The 24,756-nt window shown below is 63.9% G+C and overlaps 1 protein-coding gene across 5 annotated transcripts in view; it reads left to right on the top strand.

Annotated features, from left to right (window-relative positions):
• BEGAIN (brain enriched guanylate kinase associated) overlaps window positions 1-20,004 on the top strand; it is a 32,109-nt gene extending 12,105 nt beyond the window's left edge. For 2 of the 5 annotated variants that reach the window (XM_046646968.1, XM_046646967.1), the window contains exons 3-8: window positions 7,278-7,367; window positions 11,580-11,741; window positions 13,228-13,294; window positions 14,408-14,515; window positions 16,961-17,044; window positions 17,838-20,004. In XM_046646968.1, the coding sequence (XP_046502924.1) occupies window positions 7,278-7,367; window positions 11,580-11,741; window positions 13,228-13,294; window positions 14,408-14,515; window positions 16,961-17,044; window positions 17,838-19,163 (1,837 nt within the window). In that variant the 3' untranslated portion in view covers window positions 19,164-20,004. Of the gene's footprint in view, window positions 1-7,277; window positions 7,368-8,447; window positions 11,742-13,227; window positions 13,601-14,407; window positions 14,516-16,960; window positions 17,045-17,837 lie in introns of those variants that run through there. The other 3 variants (XM_046646969.1, XM_046646966.1, XM_046646970.1) reach the window with 3 other exon arrangements.
• The last annotated feature ends 4,752 nt before the right edge of the window (window positions 20,005-24,756 follow it).

The raw sequence follows: 24,756 nt of genomic DNA, 5'->3' as shown, positions 1-24,756 counted from the left end.
ACAGAAGTTCAGGGTCCTCAGCAGAGAACCGGTGTTTGTGGCTAGGGTCACCGTGGGGCGAGTGGGCCTGGGGAAGGGGAGAGGCCTGACCCGGGCACCTGCTGGTGTCAGGGGGTCCGGTGGATGAGGACACTGATGAGGGCATTTCGAGAAGGATGGCGTTTGCAGGAGGAGGGAGGGTCCGGCCGTGTCACTGGCTGCTGAGGACTCAGGTCACCTGAGGACCAAGGAGGGTCCCGCAAGAGCCGGGTGGGCGTTGGTCCTGGCAGGATGGGAGCCAGGACGGACATTTCCCTGGAGCAGAGAATGAAGGTACCTGCAGGGTCAAGAGAGGGTGGTTCTCAATATGGGAAGAGCACCTGCGTGTTTGCATGCCGGAGAGAAGGATCCGGAAGAGAGGGACAAAGCGGTGGCTCTGGAGTGAGGGGAGACGAGCCGGAGCGGTGCCGGGAGCGTGGAGGGGCTCCCGGGCGGGCTGTCTGTAGTAACAGCGGGTGACGCCGGGTGTTGAGGCAGATGCTGGGGGGTGGGTGGACCCGGGGCGACATCTGTGGAAGTTCCCTTTGGGTGGCCTCGTTTTCTCAGCGGAAAAGGAAGCGAGGTCATGAGCTGGGGGGGAGGGATGGGAGGTTGAGCAGAGGGGAGAGGGGTGAAGTCATCTTCTGGGCGGGTGGGGGAGGGAATGGAACAGAGATTCCCGGATGAGCAGAGGGTGAGGCTGTCAGCTCAGCTGTGACTGCCCGGTGTCCGTGCGAGTGCAGGCGCTGAGTCCGTGCAGACGTGGCCTCAACCAGGGCCGGCCCCGACCCCAGTGTTAGCACGAGGAAGATAGACACATAGAGGGGGGATCTGAGGGGCTGACACGGTGGGGACGAGGTGGGTGAGGGGCCGTGAGAAGCTGGCAGTGTTGCTGGAGCGAGGGCGCCTCAGAGGGCGAGAGCTGGAGAGAGCAGGGTGTCGCACGTGGGATCACTGAAGGGTCCAGCGTTGGTGATGGCACAGTGGGGCGTCCCAGTGGCTCTGGGTCACCCCGTTCGCCCCAAGTCACTGTTTCAGTAGGTGTTGGCTGTGCCAGCTCAGTGCTGGACCCACGTTCCCTGCCCGGCAGCCCCCTCGCCCAGGCCGACTTCTGTCCGTCTGCTCTCCGTGGGCCTTTGTGACTGGAAAGGACTGCCGGGGCCCCTCGCTGGGGCTGGGAGGCCTGGGTTGGGCCCGCCTTCACTCACGGGTGACACACCTCAGGTTCTCCATCCACAATGCAGGTCTGATGAGGACTGGTGTGGACAGCGGTGGGCCGTGACCTGCAGAGAGTGGGCTGAGGGACACCCGAGGCTGATGGCCCTGCCCCCCGCTCGCCCTCCTCGGACGCCCAGAGCCCTGCTGTTTGTCTCTGTTCCTCTCTGCGGGCCAGGGTCCCTGGGCCTTCTCTTAACAGGCCTTTCCTGAAGCCGCTGCTGGGAGCTCAGGGCCTCTGTGCTCTTGCTAGACCAGGGCTGCCCAGAGGCCGTGGGCACCTCCAGCACACGGCCATCAGGCCCTGCCATGTGCCCTGCCCCGCACCAGGTGCTGGGACCCTGAGGAGGAGGAGCAGACACAGCCCCTGCACCCAAAGAGCACCCTGTTCCCTGTAGAGCTGGGACAGGGACAGTGGAGAGGGCTCCTGACCCAGCAGTAGATCTAGGAGGGCTTCCTGGAGGAGGTGAATAGAGTGAACCTAAGAGCAGGGAAAGGGGTGTCCTGAGCAGGAGGGGCAGCATGTGCAAAGGCCCAGGGGTGACTCTGCAACTGCCCTGTCCACCTGCCTGGGTTGCCTTGCTTTGCCCCAGCCCAGGGCGCCCCTGGGTGTGCCCACCCACCAAGGGCTCACCAGGCATCAGCGCCGCCAGTTTCCAGCACATGGCTCTGCTTCTGCAGAGAGAGGGGGCAGCAGGAGCAGGGCTGCAGCCGCCTGATAAGATGGGGCAAGATGAAGCCTTTCCTTCAGCGTCTCCTGTCTCCTGTCTCTGGGTGGGAGGGAGCAGCGGAGCAGCCGTGTCACCTGAGGCCGTGGGGTGGGCGATCGTTCCACTGGGCGACCTTGGTCGGTGGGCCAGGAGACAACAGGACCTGGGTGGGCGTCAAGTTCGAGGAGTCCTTGCACCCCTGTGGGGTCCTCCCTGCACCCCTGTGGGGTCCTCCTGGCTGTGGGCCCCCGTCGGCACTGTGACACTCCCCTCCCTGGGCACAGAGGCACACACGGGCACCACCTTCCCAGGAGCTTTGCACAGCAGCCTGGCAGCCGTGGTGGCAGCGCCCAGGGTCCCATCTCTGTGCACATGGCGTTGCCTTCTGCAGGGGGACTCAGGAGTGCCCCCCGCTGGGGGCAGGGGATAGGGGGCCGGGACCGTTCTGCAGGGACCCACCCCTGGGCCTGCGCAGGGCATCCCAAGAGGCTGATGGGCTGTCCCAAGGAGCCAACTTGAGGCCCAGCTTGGAGAGGACCAGGCTGGGTCGGAGCAGCTCTGGGACAAAGACTGTCTCCCAGGGCCGGGGTCACCTTGGCCCAGCAGCCCGTTGGTGGTAGCTCTGAGGGTCGGTCCACGGTCTCTGCCTCTGCCCTTGAGCCTGGGCGCTGGCAGCGAGTCCCTGTGCCCGTGAACAGGTGTTCCAGTGGCAGATACCAGGGCAGCCAGTGGCTCAGGGCTGTGTGAGAGGCCGGGGGTAGGGCATGGCCAGGGCGCTGCTCCTCGCTGGCGTTGCGGGGGTGGAGGGAGGTCTTGGGCTCTTTGCAGCCACCCCCACTTCTCCAGCCCCAAAGTAGCCCCAGGGATCTAAGATCACCAGACCTGGCCGCCCCGAGACCGGATCGGCTCCTCGTCGCGCACACGTTCGTGCAGCCACTCATTCAGCACGAGTCTGCTGGACGCTGTCTGTGTGGGGACCCGGGGTGGGTGCCAGGGATGGAAGGTGGAGGAAGGCCAGTCCCATGGGAGGCAGGGAGGTGACAGGGTCATTGTCCTCCAGAACGAGACAGGGGTGAGGAGGGCAGGCTGTCCCAGGAGGTGGGGCCGAGGGAGGAGGGTCGGCCTGGAGAGAGCTGGCTGGCCCAGGGACCAGCGAGGACAAAGGCCCTGAGGTGGAAGGAAGGGGCTCCGGTGTGCAGCCTGAAGGCCGGCATGAGTGAGAGCGGCCAGAGCAGGGCAAGGTGGGGCAGTAGGGGGTCCGAGGGGCCTTGGGGTGACAGGGAGTCATGGGGCATTCTGACCGGAGGCAAGTCACCGTCTGGCTGGGTTTGGTGACATGCCATCTGGGGCAAGAGTGGAGCAGGAGGCCTAGGCGCCATCGCTCAGCGATGACAGCACAGCGACTGAGCCCCTGGAATGCTCACTGACGAGGAGCCGCGTCGGTACCCGCCCAGGGCCGGCTAGGGCGTCAGGGTCCCCCCCAGGCCCTGGGTGGGAGGAGTTAACCTGGAGCAGGGGGAGCCAGTGCGATCCTGGCAGAGGGGATGCGGGGACAAAGTCACCAAGATGAGGAGCTGCCTGCAGCATGTGAAGAATGACAAGCAATTTGGTGCTGCTGGAGCGTGACTGTCGGCCGGGGCCGAAGCGCCAGAGCCGGGCGAGGACAGGCTGTGCCCGGGGGGCGGCCGCGGGACGCAGGCCCTTGCTGGCCGCCGAGGGCTCCTGGCAGCTGGGCGCTGGTGGGCAGTGACTTCTTCAGCCCAGCCCCAGGAGCGCGCCCCAACCCAGACCCCCGTCGCCAGAGCCCGCTGGGGATGGGAGCCACAGGCCCGCCTGCTGGGTGCGCCTCCACCCCAGGAGCCTGTCCATGCCACTGGGCAGGGGAGGGTCTCCTCCTGCACCCGGGCCCCCGAGCTCCTGTGCCCTTCCTCCCCTGTGCCCAGCACGGCGCCACGGGACCAAGGGGAAGGGGGAACAGCCCTCCACCCCTCCAACCCCACTGGGACCCCAGGTGGCCCCGAGTGACGGAGGAGGAGCGGCAGGAGGTAGAAAGGGAAAGAGAGGGAACCTTAGCGAGGAACAACCAAGAAAGGCTTCCTGGAAGAGGTGGCATCTGAGCAGAGCCTCACAAGAAAGGAGAGGATCTGGGGATTCAGAGGAGGGAGGTGAGGGCCTTCACAGTGGAGGGAACAGCATGGAGAACGGCCTGGAGCACGGGTGGGAGTGCGGCCACATCTGGGGGAATCAGGAACAAAGAGGCAGCTGTCCCTTCCAGTAGGGAGAGGAGGGAGAGAGCCTGGCTGGCTTGAGAGCAAAATGTCCTGTTGTTCTGCCTGTGGCAAGGTATGCAGGCATCAGGGGGGGTCAGGCGTGGCTGTAACCCCCTCTGCCCCTCTCTCTACCTTGGACGAGGTCAGAGGGCAGCCACAGGTGGCCGCAGCCGTCTGCATCTGTACCCCGGGGGTGACGCTGGTGCCCCTCGGAGGCCGAGATGAGGTGGGAGAAGCACCCGGCGTTCGCTGTGCCCCCTTCTCCACCCCCAGCCCCAAGGACCCTCGGCCCCTCAGAGCTGGCCTGGCTGGTCTCCCTGCTCCCTGAGCCAGCCACTCCCTGGGGGCAGTCAGACGGCTGCTCACATTCTGACCACCCCCTGCTCCCCGGGGGCCAAGTGCGCCCTTGACTCCTGGACGGCTCCAGGCCCCCCGGGGGCCCATCTCATCCTGAGAGACACACAGGGCCGGGAGGCAGCTGTTCCCCACGTGTAGACACCCACGTCCACGAGGGGGCCCGGGATCACCGAGGCCCGGGTGACTCAAGGCAGGTCAAGCCTTGGCGGCCCGGGCCAACCCTCTGTCCATCCCTCTGCTCAGAGGTCACCAGGCCCTTCTGCCAGCAAGGGCAGGAAGTGGCCTTTTGTGCCTGGCTAGGGTGACACCGTGGCTGGCTGTCCCCTGGGTGGAAGCTCCACCATGTTGGCTCCCGCTGGGGCAATCGCTGGCCCCGCTGAGAGCCAGCAGCCAGGAGAACCCAGTGGGAGCCAGTTAATTCTCTCTTCCTCTGTCTCGCTGGGTACGTCTACTCTCCTCAGAACACTCTGGCAGGCCTGTGGCAGGGGTGGCACTCCCGCGGCCATCCTCTCGCACCCCCCAGGAGGGGCTGGCAGATCTGGTTCTTGTCTCATCCTCACCAACGATTTGCTCTGTGATCTTGGGAGAGTTGCTTAACCTCTCTGGGCCCCAGTTTTCTCATCTCTAGGTTGGGGGCCCTCCCCATGTCACTGGCTGAGAATGAGAATTTTCATCAAAACAAGAGTAGGTTGTCAGTGACAAATGCCTCGCGTGTGACCAGAAGCAGAGTCGGGGTCGAGTCACAGCGGGACCCCCACTCACTGTGCCTCCAGGCAAACCTCGCCCCTTTCCTGGGCCTCGGTTTCCCCCTGGGTCCCAGCCTCCCTTCTTCTGAAAACTCACCTGCCAGGAGTCCCTCCTTTGGAGGGGCCTTTGGGGGCAGGGCCTGGCTGACGAGGGCCGAGAAGGGGACTCCCATGGGAATTGCCGGCCTCGGTCGGGCCACCGAGGGCAGACTGGTAGTCTCGGGGTGCTCCCAAGGGAACCAGCCCCTCCGGCCCCCACTCTCCATCCACTCAGCAGTGTTGGGGTCACTTCCAAAGTCCCGTCTAACCAGAGACTAGGCCGCTGTCCCTCCGCCTCCACCTTGGCGTGCTGGGCCCCTGCAGACCCGCTCAGGAGACGGGGCCAAGGGCAGCCCATCCGGCTGACAGTGGCTGGCTCAGGGACGTGGTGGCGGATCTGCAGCTCCCAGCCCAGGGCTTGGGGCTCCCCGCTGCCCCGCTCAGCCTGTCAAATCGATGCTTAACATTTTTTTTTCCAGCAAGATCTGATCCTTAGTAAATTTTTTTTTCTGATTTTTCATCCTCACTGTAGGAAATATGACAAATCCAGAAAAGTATAACAGAAAAATTTTAAATTACCCAGAATCCCACCCCCTACCTGTAACATTAGCACTTCTTTCCTTCCATTATTTTTTGTGGCTGTCTGTTTGTGGTGTTTTTTTTTTTTTAATTTTTTATTTTGCTGAGGCAGATTGGCCCCGAGCTAACATCTGTGCCCATCCTTCTCTATTTTGTATGTGGGATGCCTGCCACAGCATGGCTTGATGAGCCGTGTGTAGGTCTGCCCCTGGGATCCAAACCCACGAACCCTGGCCGCCAAAGCAGAGAGTGTGAACTTAACCAATGAACCACTGGACGGGCCTATGCAGTTATTCTTTTAATTTTACTTTTTTGAGGAAGATTAGCTCTGAGCTAACATCTGCCGCCAATCTTCCTCTTTTTGTTGAGGAAGACTGGCCCTGAGCTAACATCCGTGCCCATTTTCCTCTACATTATATGTGGGACGCTGCCACAGCATGGCTTGATGAGTGGTGCGTAGGTCCACACCTGGGATCTGAACTGGCGAAGCCCTGGGCCACCAAAGCAGAATGTGCACACTTAACCGCTGCGCCACCAGGCTACCCCCCTGCAGTTATTTCTAAGGGGGATTATACAGCTTTCTCTTGACACGAACATTGGCCCGTGACTCAGAGCATTCTTCGGGAGCCTGGTTTCTGGGGCAGCATCCTCTCATCAGATTCCCGCTTTGGCCCCGGGCCAGCAAGGCCACCCGAGCGTCCCTGGAGAGACTGCAGCGGGGGTCACCATGGCCAAGGCTCGGATGTGTAGGCTGTTGCCCCCAGCAGGGTGGCGCCACAGCAGAGCCAGGGGAGGCCTGTGTCGCTTCTCGTGTCCATCCATGCGGCTCCCACCCCACTCCGTCCCCCCCGCTGCTCCCTGCCCTGACCCCTAACATCCACCAGGTCCCACAGCCTCCAGGACCGCCCCCCCCAAGTTGTCCATTCGCGTCAGCCGTCATGGTGTCCCAGCAGAGGTGGGGGGCTGGCGTCACACTGTCCCTCCATCCTCCTTGCCTCTTGGGTTCTCTGACCAATGGGTCCTTCCCGCAAGGAGCGGGAGCCAGGCGGCCCCCCAGAGCTGGGGAGCCTGCCCCCAGTCCCGTCTGAGGCTGAGAGGCTGGATGCAGACCTGCGGGTGGGGACCTGCCCCTGGTGGGACTCGGTGCCACCAGTGGGCTCAGGCAGCAGGTGGACAGGCTGGGTCCCCACCCTGGTTCCTCCCCCTGCCCCCGCCCCCGTGCTGATGACAAGGAGTTTTCCTGCCAGGCGTAGGGCGGAGCACCATCCCTCCGTGACGGTGTGCCCGTGGTGAGCGGGTGCCCCCGGCCGCGCTCTGAGCAGCTGTGTCCTCTCTGCCCACAGGCTGCGCAGCCCCTGGGTGCCCTCGTGCCTTGGGCAGCCCCGCGTCCTGCAGGGCCGGCTGGCCAGGTCCTCGCCCTCGCTCTGGGACAGGTAACCTGCCTGTTGTCTCCCCGGCTCCTTGGTGTCCCCACATCTGTCCCCAGACCTCCATCCCACATCCACATCAACACCCCGAGACAGACGGGGAGGCCCAGACAGGGGAAGGGGTCGGGTCGCCCCTTTCTGTGCTATCCCGTCTCGGAGGCGCGGCCCTCATGCCCCCACAGCCCACTCCCCGGCCCCAGCCAGGGGCTCTGTCCTGAGTGGCCAGAACGGGTTCCCGGGGGAAGGTAGGAGGGGATTCCTCGGGGCCCCGCTCCTCACGGAACGAGCTCCTCGTCCTGCCCTGGGAGGTGAGAAAGCACTTCTGGGGCTTCCGGTGTGCAGGGAGGGAACCAACCCCCCCACACCTCCTGTCATGCCAGCTTCGGATCCTGATTTCATTCACCAGGACACATGCTGAAGCAAGGGGACCTCACAGGCTACAGCCTGAGCTGGGCTTCCTAAACCCCCACCTGGGAGGGGGGTCCTGATCTGGAGGGTGCGGCACTGGCTGGTCTGGTCACAAAGGACTTCCACACACTCCCCATGCACCTGTCAGGGGCTGTCTCCAGACGCTGGGGACTCCGAGCCACCTCCCCACCCGTGGGGAGGAGGAAGCCGCAGCCCCAGGCCCCCAAGCGGTTCCCCCAGATTCCCAGCGGCCCAGAGGCCCCACGTCTACACGGTGCTGCCTGTGACATCGTCTCCTGGTAGTTCTGATGACCCCGGGTAGTGCAGGGACCACCACGACAGCGCTCCTTCCCGAGGGTGGGGGCTCCCCAGTGTGGGCACACAGTCCCTGTATTACAGACGTGAAGACTGAGGCTGAGGCCTGCCAGGGCTCGGGTTAATGCCCTGGCAGGGGAAGGGACGGAGGCACCACCCAGGTGACCGCAGACCCCAGGGTGCCCAGCCTAGAGCCCTCCCTGGACCAGTCCGAGGAGGGGACATGTCCAAAGTTTCTGAGTAGCTGATTGCCAGGACTTGGTGACAGGCTGTGAGGGGCGAGGAGGGCTCACCATGGCCTTTTGGGGTCTGACTGGGGATTGAGGGTGGTGGGCCCTTCCGGGGGGTGGGGAGTGCAGAGGGCAAGAAGCAGTCAGCACTGGACGCACTGAGTGTGTGGTGCCTGCGGTCATCCGGGCAGACAGGACGCTGGGCGCCGGGACATGGGAAGAGAGGCCTGGGCTGAAGCTGGAGGTTGGAGAGGATCTGTGTGGGCTGGGCGTGGGGGACACTCGGCCTGAGATGCGCAGGGGCGGGGCGGGGCGGGGTGCAAACCCGGACCTGAGGGGCAGCCTGGGCACACTCAAGGGGTGCAGATGCAACAGAGCCGGGGTGGCAGAGATGGGGAAGGACACGGTGGGGCACAGGTGCGGGGGAGCCTGGGTGTCTGCTGTGACGGAGAGGTCGGGAGGAGTGTCTGGGGCTGGGGGCCAGGCGCCTGCAGCAAGCGGGCTGGGGTGGGGAGCGAGGAGGGGCAGGAGTCAGGGGCCAGGGCACTGCCAGCCCAGGCCTGGCCAGGGTGCAGCTTGGGGGTTGGGGGGCGTGAGGGGCACAGGGAGGGTGGGAGCAGTCTTGGAGGGGTGGTGGGACAGAGCCACCCGGTATGTCTGGAAGGCCGTCCATCTGGGGGCCAAGGGTAAACTGAGGCTCAGGCGGCCGGCTCGGTGAAGCTGGGTGCCCCGTGTGGAGAGGTCTCGGCCCAGGTGCCCCTCGGCAGGTCCTGGCTCTGCCGGACGGAGCCCACCTCACAGCCCTGTCATACTCTTGCCTCGTTGACAGGCCTGTTCCCTTGCTCATCGCCCATGTCCCCTCGAGATGGTAGGCTCGGTGGGGCGGGACCATGTTGTCTTACATGCTGCTGTGAGGTGCTGTGAACAGGGCCGGGTGGCAGGAGAGGAAGGAAAGAGGGTGACGGGTGCATGCGTCGTGGGATGCTGTGGCTGGGTCTCATCAGGAGTGGGCTGTCTGCGGGGTGGCAGGGTATAACCTGCGGCTGCGGGTGGGTGGCCAAGCTGGGGGAGGGAAGGTGGCGAAAGTCGCTGGTCCTGAGGCAGGGGGCTGGGGCTTAAGTGGCCACACGAGTGGACGGGTGATGCTTTCGTCTGGGATGAGAGGAGACTGACTTCAGGGGCTGCTGCCCCACCCCCAGCCCGACACTGTGCCTGCAGGGGGTCAGGCACAGGGGATGACATGGGAGAGCCCCCAGGAAGCTCATCACGCCCCTGGGCCTGGCGGGGGGCACTGTGGGATCTGTGACTGCAGGGTGCTCGTGGTGGGGCAGTCAGGCACGCTGCCCGGAGGAGGAGGCTGGACATGCGTGGGCAGCCGCGGGTGTTCTGCCTCTGGGCTCCCTTCTTGCTTGTCACTCTCCAGCCTCCTTGGGGAACTACTCTTGGGAGGCCCGCCCCACCCTTCTCCGAGGTTCTCAAAATGCAGGCTACTCTTTATTTATTTTAAAAATGTAGCCCTGGGCAGGACTCCAGGAACGCTTGGTCGCAGTTCTCTGCCTGCGCCCGTGGTGAGGCGGATGTTTACACACGGCCCAGGGCTGAAGAGCCCTCTGCCTGGTGCTGGGGAAGCTCCCGCCTGTCCCGGGATCCCGCACTGGCCTCTGGTCTGGGAGGCCCTGAGAACACGGGCTCTAGCCCAAGGTCCCACAGCACATCCAGGCATAGTCGGGGTTACCAGGCATGACATCTGGGGACTCCCCTCCTGCCCCCACCCCATGGTCTGGAGCGGGCACTGTCCACCCTCCCCCCCCCAATCCCACAGCAAACCCACCAGAAATTACCATCCAAAAGGGTGTTGGATCCGGGTGGTCCCCTGAGGGCGTGCACTTGTTCCAGCAAACTGACGGCCTGCTCCGGCCCCTCCAGCTTGGGCACCCCTCTGGGCGGAATTTTTCTGAGGGCTGTGGGGCCAGAGGGCAAGACGGGGGCAGTCCCTGCTTCCCAGGGGGAAGCGGAGGCTCGGGTGGGTAGTGGGCCCCTGGGGGCAGATGGAGGGGACCAGTAACTAGGTCTGTGGGACAGCGGAGCCCCTGCCCACCCCACGGCACAGGCTGGTGCCCATCTTTGGGCCACAGCACCCTGGGCTTCATCGTCACTGTAGTGCGCGGTGACAGGGCAGCGCCCACCCAGAGCGCTGAAGAGCAGCTTGAATCTTGGCTCTGTTGTGGCGAACACCCTGCGGAGCGACCCCGCGCCCCTCCCAGCGCACAGCAGTCCCCTTCTCTGCAGAGAGCAGCTCTCGCGGCCCCACCTCAAAGCCGAGTCCTTCGGCCAGCAGCCCCTGCCCTCTGGGGCCTGGTCAGTAAAGGAAAGGGCCGTGGAGCGCGTGTGGACCTGCGGGCTCCTCTCCCGGTGCTGCGTGGCTGCTGACAGGAGGGGGTGGTCCCTGCCCGGGTAGAGTTCACAGCCAGTCCCCTGGGCGCGGCCCCCACACCCACACCCACCCCTCCGCCTTGTGCCCAACTGATGACTATGCTCAAGTGAGCTGACTGCCACGGTTCAGAGGCCGGACTCTCCTGAGTCTGTTTTCTGAGCCTGGGGGCTCAGCATCTCGGGGTCCCCCAGTCTGTGGGGGAGAGAGCCTCAGGAGCGGGGCCTGAGGGCTTCCTGGAGGAAGGGGACACAGCAGGCTGGGGCTTTCCTGAGTTTCTGATGCTGTGTGCGGCCAGCTGGCCACTGTGGTGGCTGCTGCCTGGGCATGGGGCTTCCTGGCCCGTCCCCTCCCTGGCCCGGAGGTCACACAGCCAATTTGGGGAAAAGAGGCCTGGTCTAGGGTGTGCCACTGACACCTCTGGGCCTCAGAATCCCCACCCAGCGCTGTGGAGGAGCCGAAGTTGGAGCCCTTGTAAGCTTCCCCATCCAGAGGTCGGCTCAGAGAGGGAGGGCCGCCCTGTAAGCCGTCCCCAACACGAGCCAGGTTCTGGGGTCCAGGCGTTTCTCCTCCCAGGTGACACCTCTGACATGGCGCTGCTGGAGGCTGACGGATGACCTGGGCCCAACTGGCTCAGTGTCAGTCCCTACGCCTGAGGGTCCGTCAGCCTCTAGTGCTGCCCACAGGGGTGTGTGTGTGTGTGTGCGCGCGCGTGTGTGCGTGTGTGAGTCTGGCTGGGCGCATGCGGTGCACGCACAGCCCGACTGGCCGGCGCGGCCTCAGTTTCCCCGCGCTCAGCGCCGCGGCCCGGCCCGCCGCCGCGTGTCGTTTCAGCGCGCTGCAGGAGCAGAAGGGCGAGCTGCGGAAGCGGCTGTCCTACACCACGCACAAGCTCGAGAAGCTCGAGACCGAGTTCGACTCCACGCGCCACTACCTGGAGATCGAGCTGCGGCGCGCGCAGGAGGAGCTCGAGAAGGTCACGGAGAAGCTGCGCAGGTGAGGGGGCGGGGCGGGGCCCCGGGGTCTCAGCGCAGAGCTCTGCCTCCCACCGATCTGGTGACCCCATTCGCAGATGAGGAGTCCCGGGCTCAATGAGGGCCAGCTCCTTTTCCAAAGTTGTACTTTGTGCCAAGAGCCACCAAACCAGGATCTTAACCCAGGTCTGGCTACTGCCAGGGACAGGCTCTTCCCACAGAAGCGGCCATCTCCAGACCCCGACTGGTCCGCCAGGGTCCCAGCCACGGTCCCCTGGGACTCTGATAGGAAAAGTGATGTCTAGCCCTGGAGATGAGCCAGAGGTTAGGGACCTTGATGAACCAGAGGTTAGGGACCAATCCCTTGAGCAGCAAGTGAAGCGTGGATGAGGGACCCTGAGCAATTACTCCCTTAAAAACCAAACTTTTCTGGGGCTGGCCCGGTGGCGCAGCTGTTAAGTTCACACGTTCCGCTTCGGCAGCCAGGGTTTGCTGGTTCAGAACCGGGGTGCGGACATGGCCCCGCTTGGCACACCATGCTGTGGTAGGCGTCCCACATATAAAGTAGACAAAGATGGACACGGATGTTAGCTCAGGGCCAGTCTTCCTCAGCAAAAAGAGGAGGATTGGCAGCAGTTAGCTCAGGGCTAATCTTCCTCAAAAAAAAAAAAAACTTTTCTGAAAACACTGTTCTGTACATTTTCCTAAAACATATTACACACTTTCCAGCCTTCCTTTAGGAAGAACGCAAAGAGAAGGCAGACTTTGCTGCTGGGCCGGTTTATTTTAAATATTTATAGAGCAGCAGCTGATGCTGTGTCGAGACAGGAGTTGCCAGCAGGGCTGGCTGTCCCTTCAGGGCCCATCCTGCTGGGCCTTCTGGGTGTCCCCATAGAGTCCTGTGGGAACCAAGCTTGGGCAGCGCTGTCAGACCTCGGTGAAGGTCCCAGCTCTGCCGCTTCCTGCTGTAGGCACCTCTAGCCACAGTTTCCCCATTAGCGAGACAGGAGGCAATAACACTACACGCAGGTTGCCGAGAGGATGGAGTCTGTCCCGAGCTCCCTTCCGCTGTCACACTGCGTGGCAGCAGTAGAAGCAGAGCGCCCGATTTTGCCCCGCACTCGCCTCCACCTTCCCGTCTTCCAGGGGAACCAAGTCTCCAGCACTCATCCCGGGCCCATCGCATGGTCAGTCTTAAGGCCTGTAAGAGCTGTGTGTAAAACGCCAGTACACTGGCTCTGAGTGAGGACCTGACTGAGTCGCCTGTGAATGACAGGCCTTCCCCTCTCATCTCCCGGGGGTCCTGGACCCTGACCCAGGAAAGGCCTCAGCAGGTTAGCTGAGATCGACGCTTTCTGCTGTGTGCAGAGGGGCAATCAGACCAGGGTGGGCCAGCGCATGGGCTCAGGGGGCCTGCTTTCAGCCCCGCCCTGCTCATCCAGCCGGTCGCTGGAGGGGTCATGGGAGGCTCAGGGCTCGCACCGGTGACCCATTGCCTCCTCCTCCAGGATTCAGAGCAACTACATGGCGCTGCAAAGGATCAACCAGGAGCTGGAGGACAAGCTGTACCGCATGGTGAGGCCCCCGCCCCACGGCCCTCAGCTCTGGACCCCGGGGGAGCCGCCCTGCCCATGCAGGAGCCAGGTCACAGGCCTTGTTTCCTGACCCCCTGCCCCTTGGGTCCCACCCCTTTCTGCACCGAATGGGAGGGTGCTGTCAGGACAAGGGAGTGGTAGGGTTCAGAGCTACCCCGTGAGCCTCAGCAGCAGGCGGTGCATGCCGAGCTGGAGGCATGAGTGGGAGAGAGGACGCGCATGCACTGGGGACCGCCAGCCAAGAGACCCAGACCTGGGAGGACGGAGGCCTGAGTTCGGGCCCCGGGTGAGCCAAAGCTGGGTTTGAGCCCCCACGGCGCCTCTCTCAGGACCCCTCCCTCTTACCATGAGGAATAAACGAGACCGGGCCGTGCCTGGCCCGGGGCGGGGCGGGCAGAGACCCTCCTGGAGACCCCCCCATCTGCAGACAGCCGGCACAGCTGCGTTTCTCTCTGTTGGTGGGGCTGGGGAGCCGTCGGTGTGAAGAAATAGAAGTGGTGGAGGTGGGCCCCCTGGTCCCCTCTGACCTCAGAGCTCGCCCTCGAGGATGGGTGGGCCGTTTCTGGCACCTCCCTCCACCGAGAGAGAAGTTCCCTCTTTTTAGTGGTTGCAAGCTTATTTTGTTTTTGGAAATCAGAAATGGCTGTTCGACGCCTGCCTGTCTTCCAGCTGCTGGCGGGGGCTGGGGTGGCTCTGCTAGGCCCCTGGACAAGGGCCCTTTCCTTTCTGAGCCTCAGTTTCCCAATCTGTCCAGTGAGATGGGCCAGGCTTCGGGCTGAGCACAAACCATCTTCTCTCGGTCCTCACCCCAGCCTCCCAGGAGGAGGATGTGACTCCTGTGGTGCAGGTGAGAAACTGAGGCTCAGGCAGGCCGTGACGTGCCCGAGGCCATCTGGCTTGTCAGTGGTGGCGCGGGATTTGAACTTGGGGGGGGGGGGGTCTGTGCTCTGACCTCTGCACTCCCTAGCCCTCCAAACACCTCATCATTATCGGCTGCAAGAGGGCATGCGTGTGGCCTAATGGCACAGCGGGGCTTGAGCCCCAGGCCTTGGCTGACGGCTGACCACCCCCACCACTGCCCCGCCCCCCGCAGGGCCAGCACTATGAGGAAGAGAAGCGAGCGCTGAGCCATGAGATCGTCGCCCTCAACAGCCACCTGCTGGAGGCCAAGGTGACCATCGACAAGCTCTCGGAGGACAACGTGAGTGTCAGGCCATTCCGACCCCAAGGGGCCAGGCCCAGGCACTACGGCCCCGGGCTCGGGGGGCTGGCCCAGCGGCAGGTGGATGGACAGGGCGGTCAGGGCCTCCAGGAGCACCTGGGCAGTCGGGGAGGACAGGGGCTGCCTCCCCAGAGATGCACCGCCGAGGGCGTCCTGGAAGACCCTGGAAGGAAAGAGGACTCGAGGTAGGGAGCACTGGCCAGATCATCCTGTTCACGGCAGGCCTTGCTGACCCCGCTCAGCATTCCTGCCTTCAGCCAGCCCCAGGGGCATCAGAGCTGTGTGGCCACCCGTGGGGCCCCACTTTCAGGGCCGTGGGACATGGGCCCGGCTGCCCTCCACCGACTCCTGACAGCTGACCCCACACTCACTAATTCCGTCAGACCCTACTGGGCTCTGAGGATATGGTGTGAACAACACAGGCAGAAACATCCCTGCCCACGTGGAGTTTACATCCGAGCCGGGCAGACAGACGGAAAACAAGCGAGATGCGCAACCATGCGCTGTGTCAGAAGTGCTAAATGCCGCGGAGAAAATAAAGCAGGGAGCGTGCGAGGGAGCTGCCAGTTGCAGGGGTAGCACATTTCAAGAGGGCGCTCCTGGGAGAGGCTGCAGCAGCCCAGACCCGAAGGTGGCAAGGGAGCTGGCCACGGGATGTCCCAGAAGAGCGTTCCTTCCAGGCAGAAAGAACCACGGTGGCGAAGGTGGGCCTGGGTAGTTCGAAGAAGAGCAAGGCGGCGTGAGTGGGCTCTTGGCGGGAAGGAGGCCCAGGGTCTGAGGTCAGAAAGATGAGGCCACAGTGTATAGGCTCCCGGAGGAAGCTGGGTTTTATTCTGAGTGAAACAGGGGGCCACTGAAGGTTCTTGAAGAGAGGAGTCACAGGACTGGACTTGGACTTCTGCTCGGTTCACAGGGCTGCTGCTGGGAACAGACTGTAGGGGACGAGGGCAAGAGCAGGGAGACCGAGGAGGAGACTGGCAGCAATCGGGGGAAGGACGGTGGGGCTCGGCCCGCATGGCGGCCGTGGAGGTGGGGAGAAGGGCTGCGATTCTGGTTATATTTTGAGGATGGAACCAACAGGATTGACCAAGATTTTGGATGTAGGGTGTGAGAGAAAGAGACGGGTCCTGCCGTCTCCTGAGCTGGGGACGCCGGGGGAGAAGCAGGCGTGGGGACAGCAGGAGCTGGGTTCCGCAGTGCGCTGGACGTCCAGGAGGAGATGCTGGGAAGACACTGGGACACTGGAGATTGGGGTCTGGAGTTCAAGGCCGAGATCAGCATGCTCTCGGCGTTCAAGGCCGCAGATGGGTTGGGATCACCGAGGAGCCCTGCAGATGAGAAGAAGGGAGGCCCCAGGACAGGGCGGCTGCCAGCCGTCTGTCAACCACCCAGCGGCAGACCTGGGCTGGCTGGGCAGCCCTCGCAGTCCTCTGATGCCAGTGGCAGCCAGTCGTGGGCCTCACAGGGGTCAGTTCTCAGCTCTCAGCCAACTCTGCCCTTCCCAGGAGGCCCATGGAGGCAAGGGGGCTGGGGACCCAGGTTCCCTCCACTGTGCAGGCCAAGTGGGGCAGCAGCCTCAGCAGAGAAGGAGGAGGTGAGGGAGCTCCAGGTCCAGGGCAGGGGGATAAGGAGGGCGCCCACACCTTCAACAGCGGGCCTGAGCCGCAGCACACCTGGCCCTAGTTGAGCTGAGGCCTGGGAGCAGGTGGGCCCCAGATTCCTCACTGTCAGAGCCCTCAGGCCGAGGGTCCCTGGGTGGGGCGGGAGTGAAGGCCCACCCACAGGCACATGCAACAGAGATTTTCCAAAGACGAGACCCAGTCCCCTCCATTCCTACTGTTTGCATCTGTTTTCAGCTCAGGAGGCTGAGCCGGGCCCCGCCTCGACCTGGGGTCACACAGGCCCTCTGTCCCACTCTCCCTGACCCTCGCCCAGCCCTGCAGCCACTCCCATTGCCAGGCCATGCTCTGAGCATGCGGCGTGGGCAGCCAGCCTGGGACTGGGGGTGGCAGGCGCTGCAGCTCCCTCCTCATCCTTATGCCAGCACTGTGCCCTCAGTTGTCTTTGGAGGGACTTGGGAGGCCGAGGGACAGGCAGACCAGGCCTGTCACCATGCCTGGGGCCTCCGAGAGTTCAAGAACCATTGAGTCTTTCTACCCCTGCCCCCACCTTGTGGGAGGGTCCCATCTGGGGCAGCCGCAGGACTGCCTGGCAGGGCCCCCTTCATGCCCCAGCAGCTCCGGGTCAGAGCCGAGGCCCCCATTCTGCAGGCAAGATTGTGAGGCCCAGAAAGGGTCCTTGTCCCGCCACCCACATAGCCACTCTGCCCACTGGCTCTCTGTGTTGGCCACTGGGCGCCGGTCAGGGCGGCAGGGACCTTGGCGAGGGGCAGGCCTGCGCCAAACACCTTCTCTTGTCTTCCAGGAGCTCTATAGGAAGGACTGCAATCTGGCGGCCCAGCTGCTGCAGTGCAGCCAGACCTACGGCAGGGTCCATAAGGTGTCCGAGGTAACGTGGGCCCGCCCTGCCAGGCCGCCCTCGCCACTGGGGCATGGCCACTCCCCACCCCCAGGGGGAGGCGCTGGGTGAGCCTGCGGCCTCTGCCCCCGGCGCCCCCGCAGCCTTTCTGAGAGGTGCTGGAAGGGCCACCCCACGCACACTCCTCCCGGTGTGGACAGCCGCCCATTCCCCCCGGTTTCCTCTGCCGGCTGCTCCTTGTCCCGGCTCCATGCCCCCCCCACACCGTCCTCGGAGCACTGATGGGGCAGAGTGACCCAGTGTGAGCCTCACAGAAACCCTGCAGTTCGGTTTGGGCACAATGACTGGCCAAGGCCACAGGGCTCTCTGGTGCCAAAGCCAGGCTGCCCCTCTCTCCACGCTCTCCCGTCATCCAGGCCTCCGTCGGTGTCCCCTCTCCCTGGGCCACCCCTGAGACACTCTCAAATAGATCAAACAGTAGTGGGATGTCCCCACAGGCACCAGGCGCTCCTGCGGAACCTGCTGGGCGCCTGGCCCTGGATCTTTGTTGCATCTGTTTCTGAGTCTGTGTGTTCAGGAGCCCCCAGGCCACATGACTGGGGGTGGGGGGAGCAAGTGAACCCCTCAGGGGGAGGAAATGCGGGGGCTGCGGCGGGGGCGGGGTGGGGAGTAGTACAGGTGACCAGGGGTCCTGAGGCGTCCTGGGCCCCGGCTCCAGCTGGGGAGCCCGGCACAGCTCCCTCCTGGTCCACCTGCCGGGGCTCCGCGGCAGCTGCGGTCCCGGGCTGACTGCCGCCCCTGTCGCCGCCCCGCCCCGCCGCAGCTGCCCTCGGAGTTCCAGGAGCGCGTGAGCCTGCACATGGAGAAGCACGGCTGCAGCCTGCCCTCGCCGCTCTGCCACCCGGCCTACGCCGACAGCGTCCCCACCTGCGTCATCGCCAAGGTGCTGGAGAAGCCCGACCCCGCCAGCCTGTCCTCCCGCCTGTCGGACGCCTCGGCCCGCGACCTGGCCTTCGGCGACTGCGGCGAGAAGCCGGGCGCGCGGCCCCCCTACAAGGGCGACATCTACTGCAGCGACACGGCCCTCTACTGCCCCGAGGAGCGGCGGCGCGACCGGCGGCCCAGCGTGGACGCGCCCGGGACCGACGTGGGCTTCCTGCGGGCCCAGAACTCCACCGACAGCGCGGCCGACGAGGAGGACGAGGCCGAGGCGGCCGCCTTCCCCGCCGCCTTCCGGCACGAGGCCTTCCCGGCCTACGCGGCCTCGCTGCCCACGTCCAGCTCCTACTCGAGCTTCAGCGCCACGTCGGAGGAGAAGGAGCCGGCGCCGGCGGGCACGCTCCCCGCCGCGCAGCAGGCCCTGTACCGGCCCGGCCGCGACGAGCTCTTCGAGCGCGCGCCGCCCGCCGCCGCCGCCTTCCAGGGCAGCCCGCGCTTCGCCAAGGCCGCGGCCGCCGTGGCCGCGCCGCTCGAGGCCGAGGTGGCCCCGGGCTTCGCGCGGACCGTGTCGCCCTACCCGGCCGAGCCCTTCCGCTTCCCGGCGTCGCCGGGCCCGCGCCAGGCGCTCATGCCGCCCAACCTGTGGAGCCTGCGCGCGCAGCCGGGGGCGGCGCGGCTGCCCGGCGAGGACGCGCGCGCGCGCTGGCGGCCGCTGAGCGTGGAGGACGTGGGCGCCTACCCGTTCCCCGCGCCCGCGGCCGGCCGCGCGTCGCCCTGCAGCTTCTCGGAACGCTACTACGGCGGCGAGGGCGCCGAGGGCCGCGCCAGCCCGCGCTACGCCGCCTACAAGGCCGACAGCTTCCCCGAGGGCGCCGAGCTGGCGCGCGGCCGCCGCGCCGAGCCCTGCTTCCTCCGCGCGGCCGCCGACCGCAGCCTGAGCCCCGGCCGCGCGGCCGACCCGCTGCCCGGCTACGCGCCCGGGGACGCGCCCGGCGACAGGCTGTGCGCGGCGGCCGGCAGCCCCGAGCCCGAGCGCAGCCCGCACAGCTCCAGGGACTCCCTGGAGCCCAGCTCCATGGAGGCCTCCCCGGAGATGCTCCCGGCCGCGCGCCTCAGCCCGCAGCCGGCCTTCGCGCGGACTGGCGGCGCGGGGCTCAGCCGCAAGGACAGCCTCACGAAGGCCCAGCTCTACGGAACCTTGCTCAACTGAGCGCCGCCCGGCCCGGCCCGGCCCGGCCCGGGGCCAGCCTCGCCCCCGCCCCGCCCCGCCCCCCGGCCCCGCCGCCAGGCCCCTCTCGTGCACCTGCCCCCGGCGAGCCGGCCGAGAGCAGGGCCCGCCCCGCGTTGTCGCGTCCGCCCCAGCCCCGCCACGGTGGAACTGCCCCCAGAACGTTTTTCACATTCCAGCGTCCCTCCCCACCTGAGATGAGCATTCCCCCCTTTTATAAAGTGAAACTATTTTTATAGAGAAAAAGGGTCTTTCTTAACGCACTTGGCCTCCAGCTCCCTGGATGGCAGCCTTGGCGTTTTCAACACAAAGCTCCTTTATTTTTCGGATGAGGGCAAGTGGGGCTTGCCCCTTGGAGGGAAGGACGGTGTCCTACGGAGACACCCCGGTGAGCCAGTGACAAGGGAACCCCGAAGCTCTGTCCACAAAGAGGGGAACTGGAACGGGTGAAGGGATGGGAAACGTTTTAAACTGTTTTCGCCGTGTGGCCGACACCCCCCGAGCTCTCCCGTGGTCCGTCGTCCCAAGTGGGGCCGGTGCTCGTCCCCCAGTGTCCCGCTCCCTGGCACCACCTCGCTCTACCTCAGACGTATGAGGCCCTCTGACTCCCGGTTTCTGTGGCTTGCTTTCCTGTCGTCCGCCATGCATGCCCTGTCTCCGTTAGTACTGTATTTTGCATTCATTAATAAAAGACATCGGTGGAAAGAATCTGGGTCTGGGCTGTTTCTTCTCCCCGCTGCCTTCTGATCACAGGGACATGTGGCCCTGGTGTCCTTCCCCGTCTTCTCTCTGCGGCCGAGGCGTCTCCTGACCCTGATGCTCCTGCCCCCACCGGGCATGTGTCGGGTTTGAATTGCCATTGTCTGACCCGCTACACTTATGAGCGCCTTTTAGACGGTGTTCCTTTACCTTATCCCACACATTTCTACTCCCTCATTCATTCCCACATCTGACTTTGCTTCTGCATAAAAGATTCCCTAGAATTCCTTTAGGGCGGCTCTCCTGGTGCGATTCTCCCAGCTTTTATTTCTCTGAAGATGTCTTTGCCCGTTTTTGAAGGACATTCTCACTGGGGAGGATGTGAGCAGGTGGTCCCTTTGCCCCAGCACACAGAGATGCCACCTGCGCTGTTCTCTGGCTTCCCCTGGGGTGCAGCCTCGCCAGCTCTCCCTCCGGGAGCTGTTCCCCTGGTGGTCATCTGTCTTTTTCTCCCAGCTGCTCAGGACCATCCCTTTCACTTTGGTTTTCTGCAGTTTCCCTGAGGTGTGTCTTGTGGGTTTATCCTTCTTGGGCGTTCACAGGGAGTCTTGGATCTGTGGATTGATGTATTTCATCAGTTCTAGGACATTCTCAACTATCCTTTTTTTTCTCTGCCGTTTTCTCCCTTCTCTCGCCCTGGGATGCCGTTGGAGCGATGGCAGACCCTCTCACTGTATCCTCTTCGTCTCTTCTGCATGGGCCCCATTTTCATCTTGCCATAGTGAGTCTGCGTCATTGGTCTGCCATTTCACTAATTCTCTTTTGCTGTGTCCACTCAGCTGCCAAACACAGCCACTGACTTTTTAGCTTTAGTTATTAATGTTTCCCATTTCTAGAAGTTCTGTGCAGTTGTACACATCCAGTATGCTACTTTGATAGTCTCCTATGCCCTAGAGCTGTTTCCAAGCTTGTCCTTTATTTCCTTCAACACCGTGGGCACAGCTGGTTCAACGTCTGGGTCTGGGGCTTCCTGCCATCACGTGGGGCCCATGCAGATCTGTTTCTCTGGGTTCCTGACCATGTTGCCGTGTTTCTTCGTGTGCCTGGTTATCTTGGATGCATGCTCATCAATACCCTTGAGAATGTACTTGGGTCGGGGCGGGGGGGGGGGCGGTTCTGCAAAGTTCTGCGGGGGCGCTTTATGTCTGTTCCTCCAGGGGGCCTCTGGCTCACCTTGGCCTGGGAGCATGCCTGAAGTTCCCTTGCCCACCCAGCTTCGTGTAGCTCCCAGGTGGGTCTGCCTCTTGCCAGGCGACCCCAAGGAAGGTGGGCCTCAGCTGTGGCTCCCAGCATCCCTGCACTCGACCTGCTTCTGGAGGAGAGGCCAGAGCCCACCTGGCTGCCTCCCCAGGAGCAGATGTGCCCCAGGAACAGCCTCCCCAAGCCAGAGGGGGCTGCGGAGAGCCTTGGGGGTCAGCTCCCCTCTCTGGGGCCCAGTTTCCTTGTGGGCAGATGGGGGAAGTGAGCCTCACTGAACTGGGGGCAACTGGCAGGTGTAGGGAAAAACATGTGGCCCCGGGCACCCACCCAGCAGGCTCTCACCCAGAAGGGACCCGAGCCTTGTGAGCCCCAAGTGTCGGCGTGCGATTGGGCAGCAGGGTTGGGAACCCCGAGGGCTTTGTAGCCTTGGCCCAGAGGGCCTTCTCAGATTCAGGGTCCTGGCCCTCCCAGTGTCATCTCAGTGCCCCCCCTAAATGGCTCTATACATCACAGAGCTGTCCTGCCATGGCCTCCAAAGCCAGCCACAACCATAGCCAGTGTGCGGTTCCCTCTGCCAATCACCCCTCCCTCCACTTGGAGTCCTGCTGACCCCCAATGGGACCCTGTCTGTGCACCCACCACCCACCTACCCATCCATATACGTTTCTTCTCGACCCCCAGCGGGGAAGTGTGGAGCAGGGATCTGCCGCCAGCTTGCCATGTCACCTTAGGTGAGTCCCTCTGGGCCAGTTTCCCCTTCTAGAGCCTGAGGACTCTGAAATGAGATTCCCAGGGACCCCTAGACAGTAGGTGGCCCCACCGTGTGGAGAGCCCCAGGCTAGGCCAGAGGAGGATCCCGGGAGGGGGAAGATCACGGGCCACGGAGTCACACGGTCCTGGGCACGTCCCTCTGCCCTCCGAGCTGCAGCTTCCTCAACTGGACAGCGGGGATGGCAGCGACCTCACGGGGGACTGCGAGACCAGCGCCACTCAACAGTCATGGCCTCGCGCTGGCAGCACACAGCCATGCTGGCGTGTCGAGGTGAAACCGTCTTCTCCCATGACAGCCCGGATCCGTATTTCAGATGTGCAGGTGAGGGGAAAGGCAAGCTCTGAGCCCCGGGAAGCAGGTGGCGGGACGGCCCGCTTTTCTTTGGCATTCCCGCTCCTCACTTTCTGCATTTAGCTCTCTTGTTTTAAAGTTGCAAATGTGAACTCCCAGACACCCTACAGAGGACCAGAGCGAGCCTGTAAGGATGCTCTCTGGGAGAAAGCATTTGGAAAAAGAAACAGATAGAGACATGCAGGACACCTGCCATTCTTCAGAAAAATTACCTAAAAAGGGAGGGGCTTGCAACCAGCACTCATGGGGCACTGGGCTGAGAAGCCAGATCCACAGAGAGTGGCATTAAGAAACAGAGGCTGTGGTTCTGGGGCGCCCTGGACACCCCCTGGCTCCACGAGGATCAGAGCTTTGGTTGGGTCAAGGGCACCCGTGTGGGAAAGAAACGGACTTCAAGGACAGAGGTTTAGGTGGTGTTTGCCCCGTGGGGTGGGAAGGTACTGGTCTATGAAGCCCTTCCTCTGCATTATCTCCCTGGCTTGTCCCCACTTTACAGATGAAGAAACTGAGGCTCAGAGAAGCAAAGCACGTGCAGAGGCCGGATGCAAGCGGATGATGGGCCTGGGACCCGAGCCGGTCTCCTGGCTCCAAATCCCACGGTGGCAGGCAGCCAGGGGGTGGGCTCAGCACAGGAGGGGGGCCGGGCAGCCCTGTGGATGGGGAGGTCATCCCATGGCCACACCCCAGAGCCTGACTGAGATGATCTATAAGCGACGCTCACTAAGCGAGCGGTGATGTTAACACATCCTGGTGGGGAAAGCACGCAGCACACCCTGCCGTGAGAGCTCACTCAGGAGATGCCCCCCAGCAGGCCAGGCAGACGACCGCCCGCTTCAGGCTGGGCTGGAAAGCAGGACGTCTGGACTCCAGCACCAGGGGCTGCAGGCAAGGCGGGGGCAGGAAAGGCCAACGACAGGCACCCTGGGAAGGCCAGTCCCCTCCCTCCCCTCCCGGCGTGTCGCAGTTCATCCACATGTCACTCATTCACCCCACAAATGTGTGCTGAGGGCCTGTCCAGGCCGGACCTGGGGAGACACACTGTCCTGAGAACACAGGGGGCCCATCACCCTCCCCTCCAGCTCTACAGGGGAGCTGTGCCTGGCCAAGGACCCTGGTCTGGGGTGACGTGTGACAGAAGCCAGCCAGTCAGGGTCCTTCCCTGAGACTTGTCAACGGGGAATGGAGGAGGGAGGCCACCCTCGGGGGGGGGGCTCCTGCCGTGAGACTGAACCTGGTCGAGGCTGATGCACAGGGAGGACGGGAGAGGCCCCGCCAACCCTCGGCCCAAGGGCTGAGAACGGAGCCGGACTGCGCCCTCCGGCCTAAACTGGCTGGACTCCTCCATCGAGCGACTGGACTGACTAGCATTAACATTATTATTCATACTGCCAGCTGCCGCTGCCTGAGCGCCGGCTGCATCCAGGCCCTGCCACAGCTGCACGGGTCCAGCCTCAGGAATCCCCGCAAGCTGGCTACTGGTGGTTCTCACATTACAGAAGGGAAACCGAGCCACTGGGCAGCTCAGCACTGGCTGCGGCCACACGGTGACGACAGGCGATGGCAGGGTTTAAGTAGACGTCTGTCTGATCCCAAAGCCCGCGTCCTGTCGGCAGGCCACACCTGCAGTTGTTCACAGAAGGCCCACTGTGCGCCAGGGGCCAGGCACAGAGCGGGCACTGCAGCCCTGTGAGGCTCACACCCACTGTGCGTGTGGGGCTGGGCGGCGCCAGCATCAACAGCATCCGGGGAGCCGAGTGCCCTGGGGGAGGAGACTGAGCTTGCCGGGAGGTGGGGAGAGGCCTCCCTGAGGCCCACCGTCTGCGCAGAGCCCCGAATGAGGGAGGGAGGGGGCGGGGGAGGCCCAGCAGAGGGGGCAGCAGTGTGATTGGCGCACAGTATGGGGAGCCATCATCTGGGAAGGCTTCACCCAGAAGTGACCCAGGGTGGGCTTCACAGGTCACAGAGCTGCCCCTCAGAGCCGGGGAAGTCACCTGCGGTGCAGGTGAGAGCGTGAGCGAGGCCCGGCAGGACCGCTGTGTGAGGGCACCGGGAACATCCATGGCCGCACCAGGTGCTGAAGGACGCACGCAGCCTCCGCCCTGCTCAGGCCAGGGCAGCCCCTGTGGGGGCCTCCACTTCTGCTGGGGACCAGACCCACTGGGCACGGGATGTGATTATCTTTATTTTCACCAAATCAGCCATTCTGGAGCCTAAAAAGTGAAGGGGATCCCACCTTGAGCTCCCAGCACTCACTGGGACCCTGCATCCTGCACGGGCCTGGGGAGCGCATTTCTCTTCACCCTTCAAGAGGCGGGGGTGGGGGGTCACTTGGGACCATGTGCTCACGGCAGTGGATCCCTGGGCTCGTGGGGGCAGCCGCTCACTTATGGCCCTGGCGGGGTTAGTCCTCATTGGCCTGCCCAGATCCCCGGGGAGCTGGGTCTTCCCAGCCCAGCTCCTTGCAACTCCTCAAGGGCCCTTTGCTCCTCCACA

This window comes from Equus quagga, chromosome 20 (genome assembly GCF_021613505.1).
Source record: "Equus quagga isolate Etosha38 chromosome 20, UCLA_HA_Equagga_1.0, whole genome shotgun sequence".
Taxonomy (NCBI): Eukaryota; Metazoa; Chordata; class Mammalia; order Perissodactyla; family Equidae; genus Equus; species Equus quagga.
The sequence above is the reverse complement of the archived record's forward strand: the minus strand, read 5'-3'. Positions and strand labels throughout refer to the sequence as shown.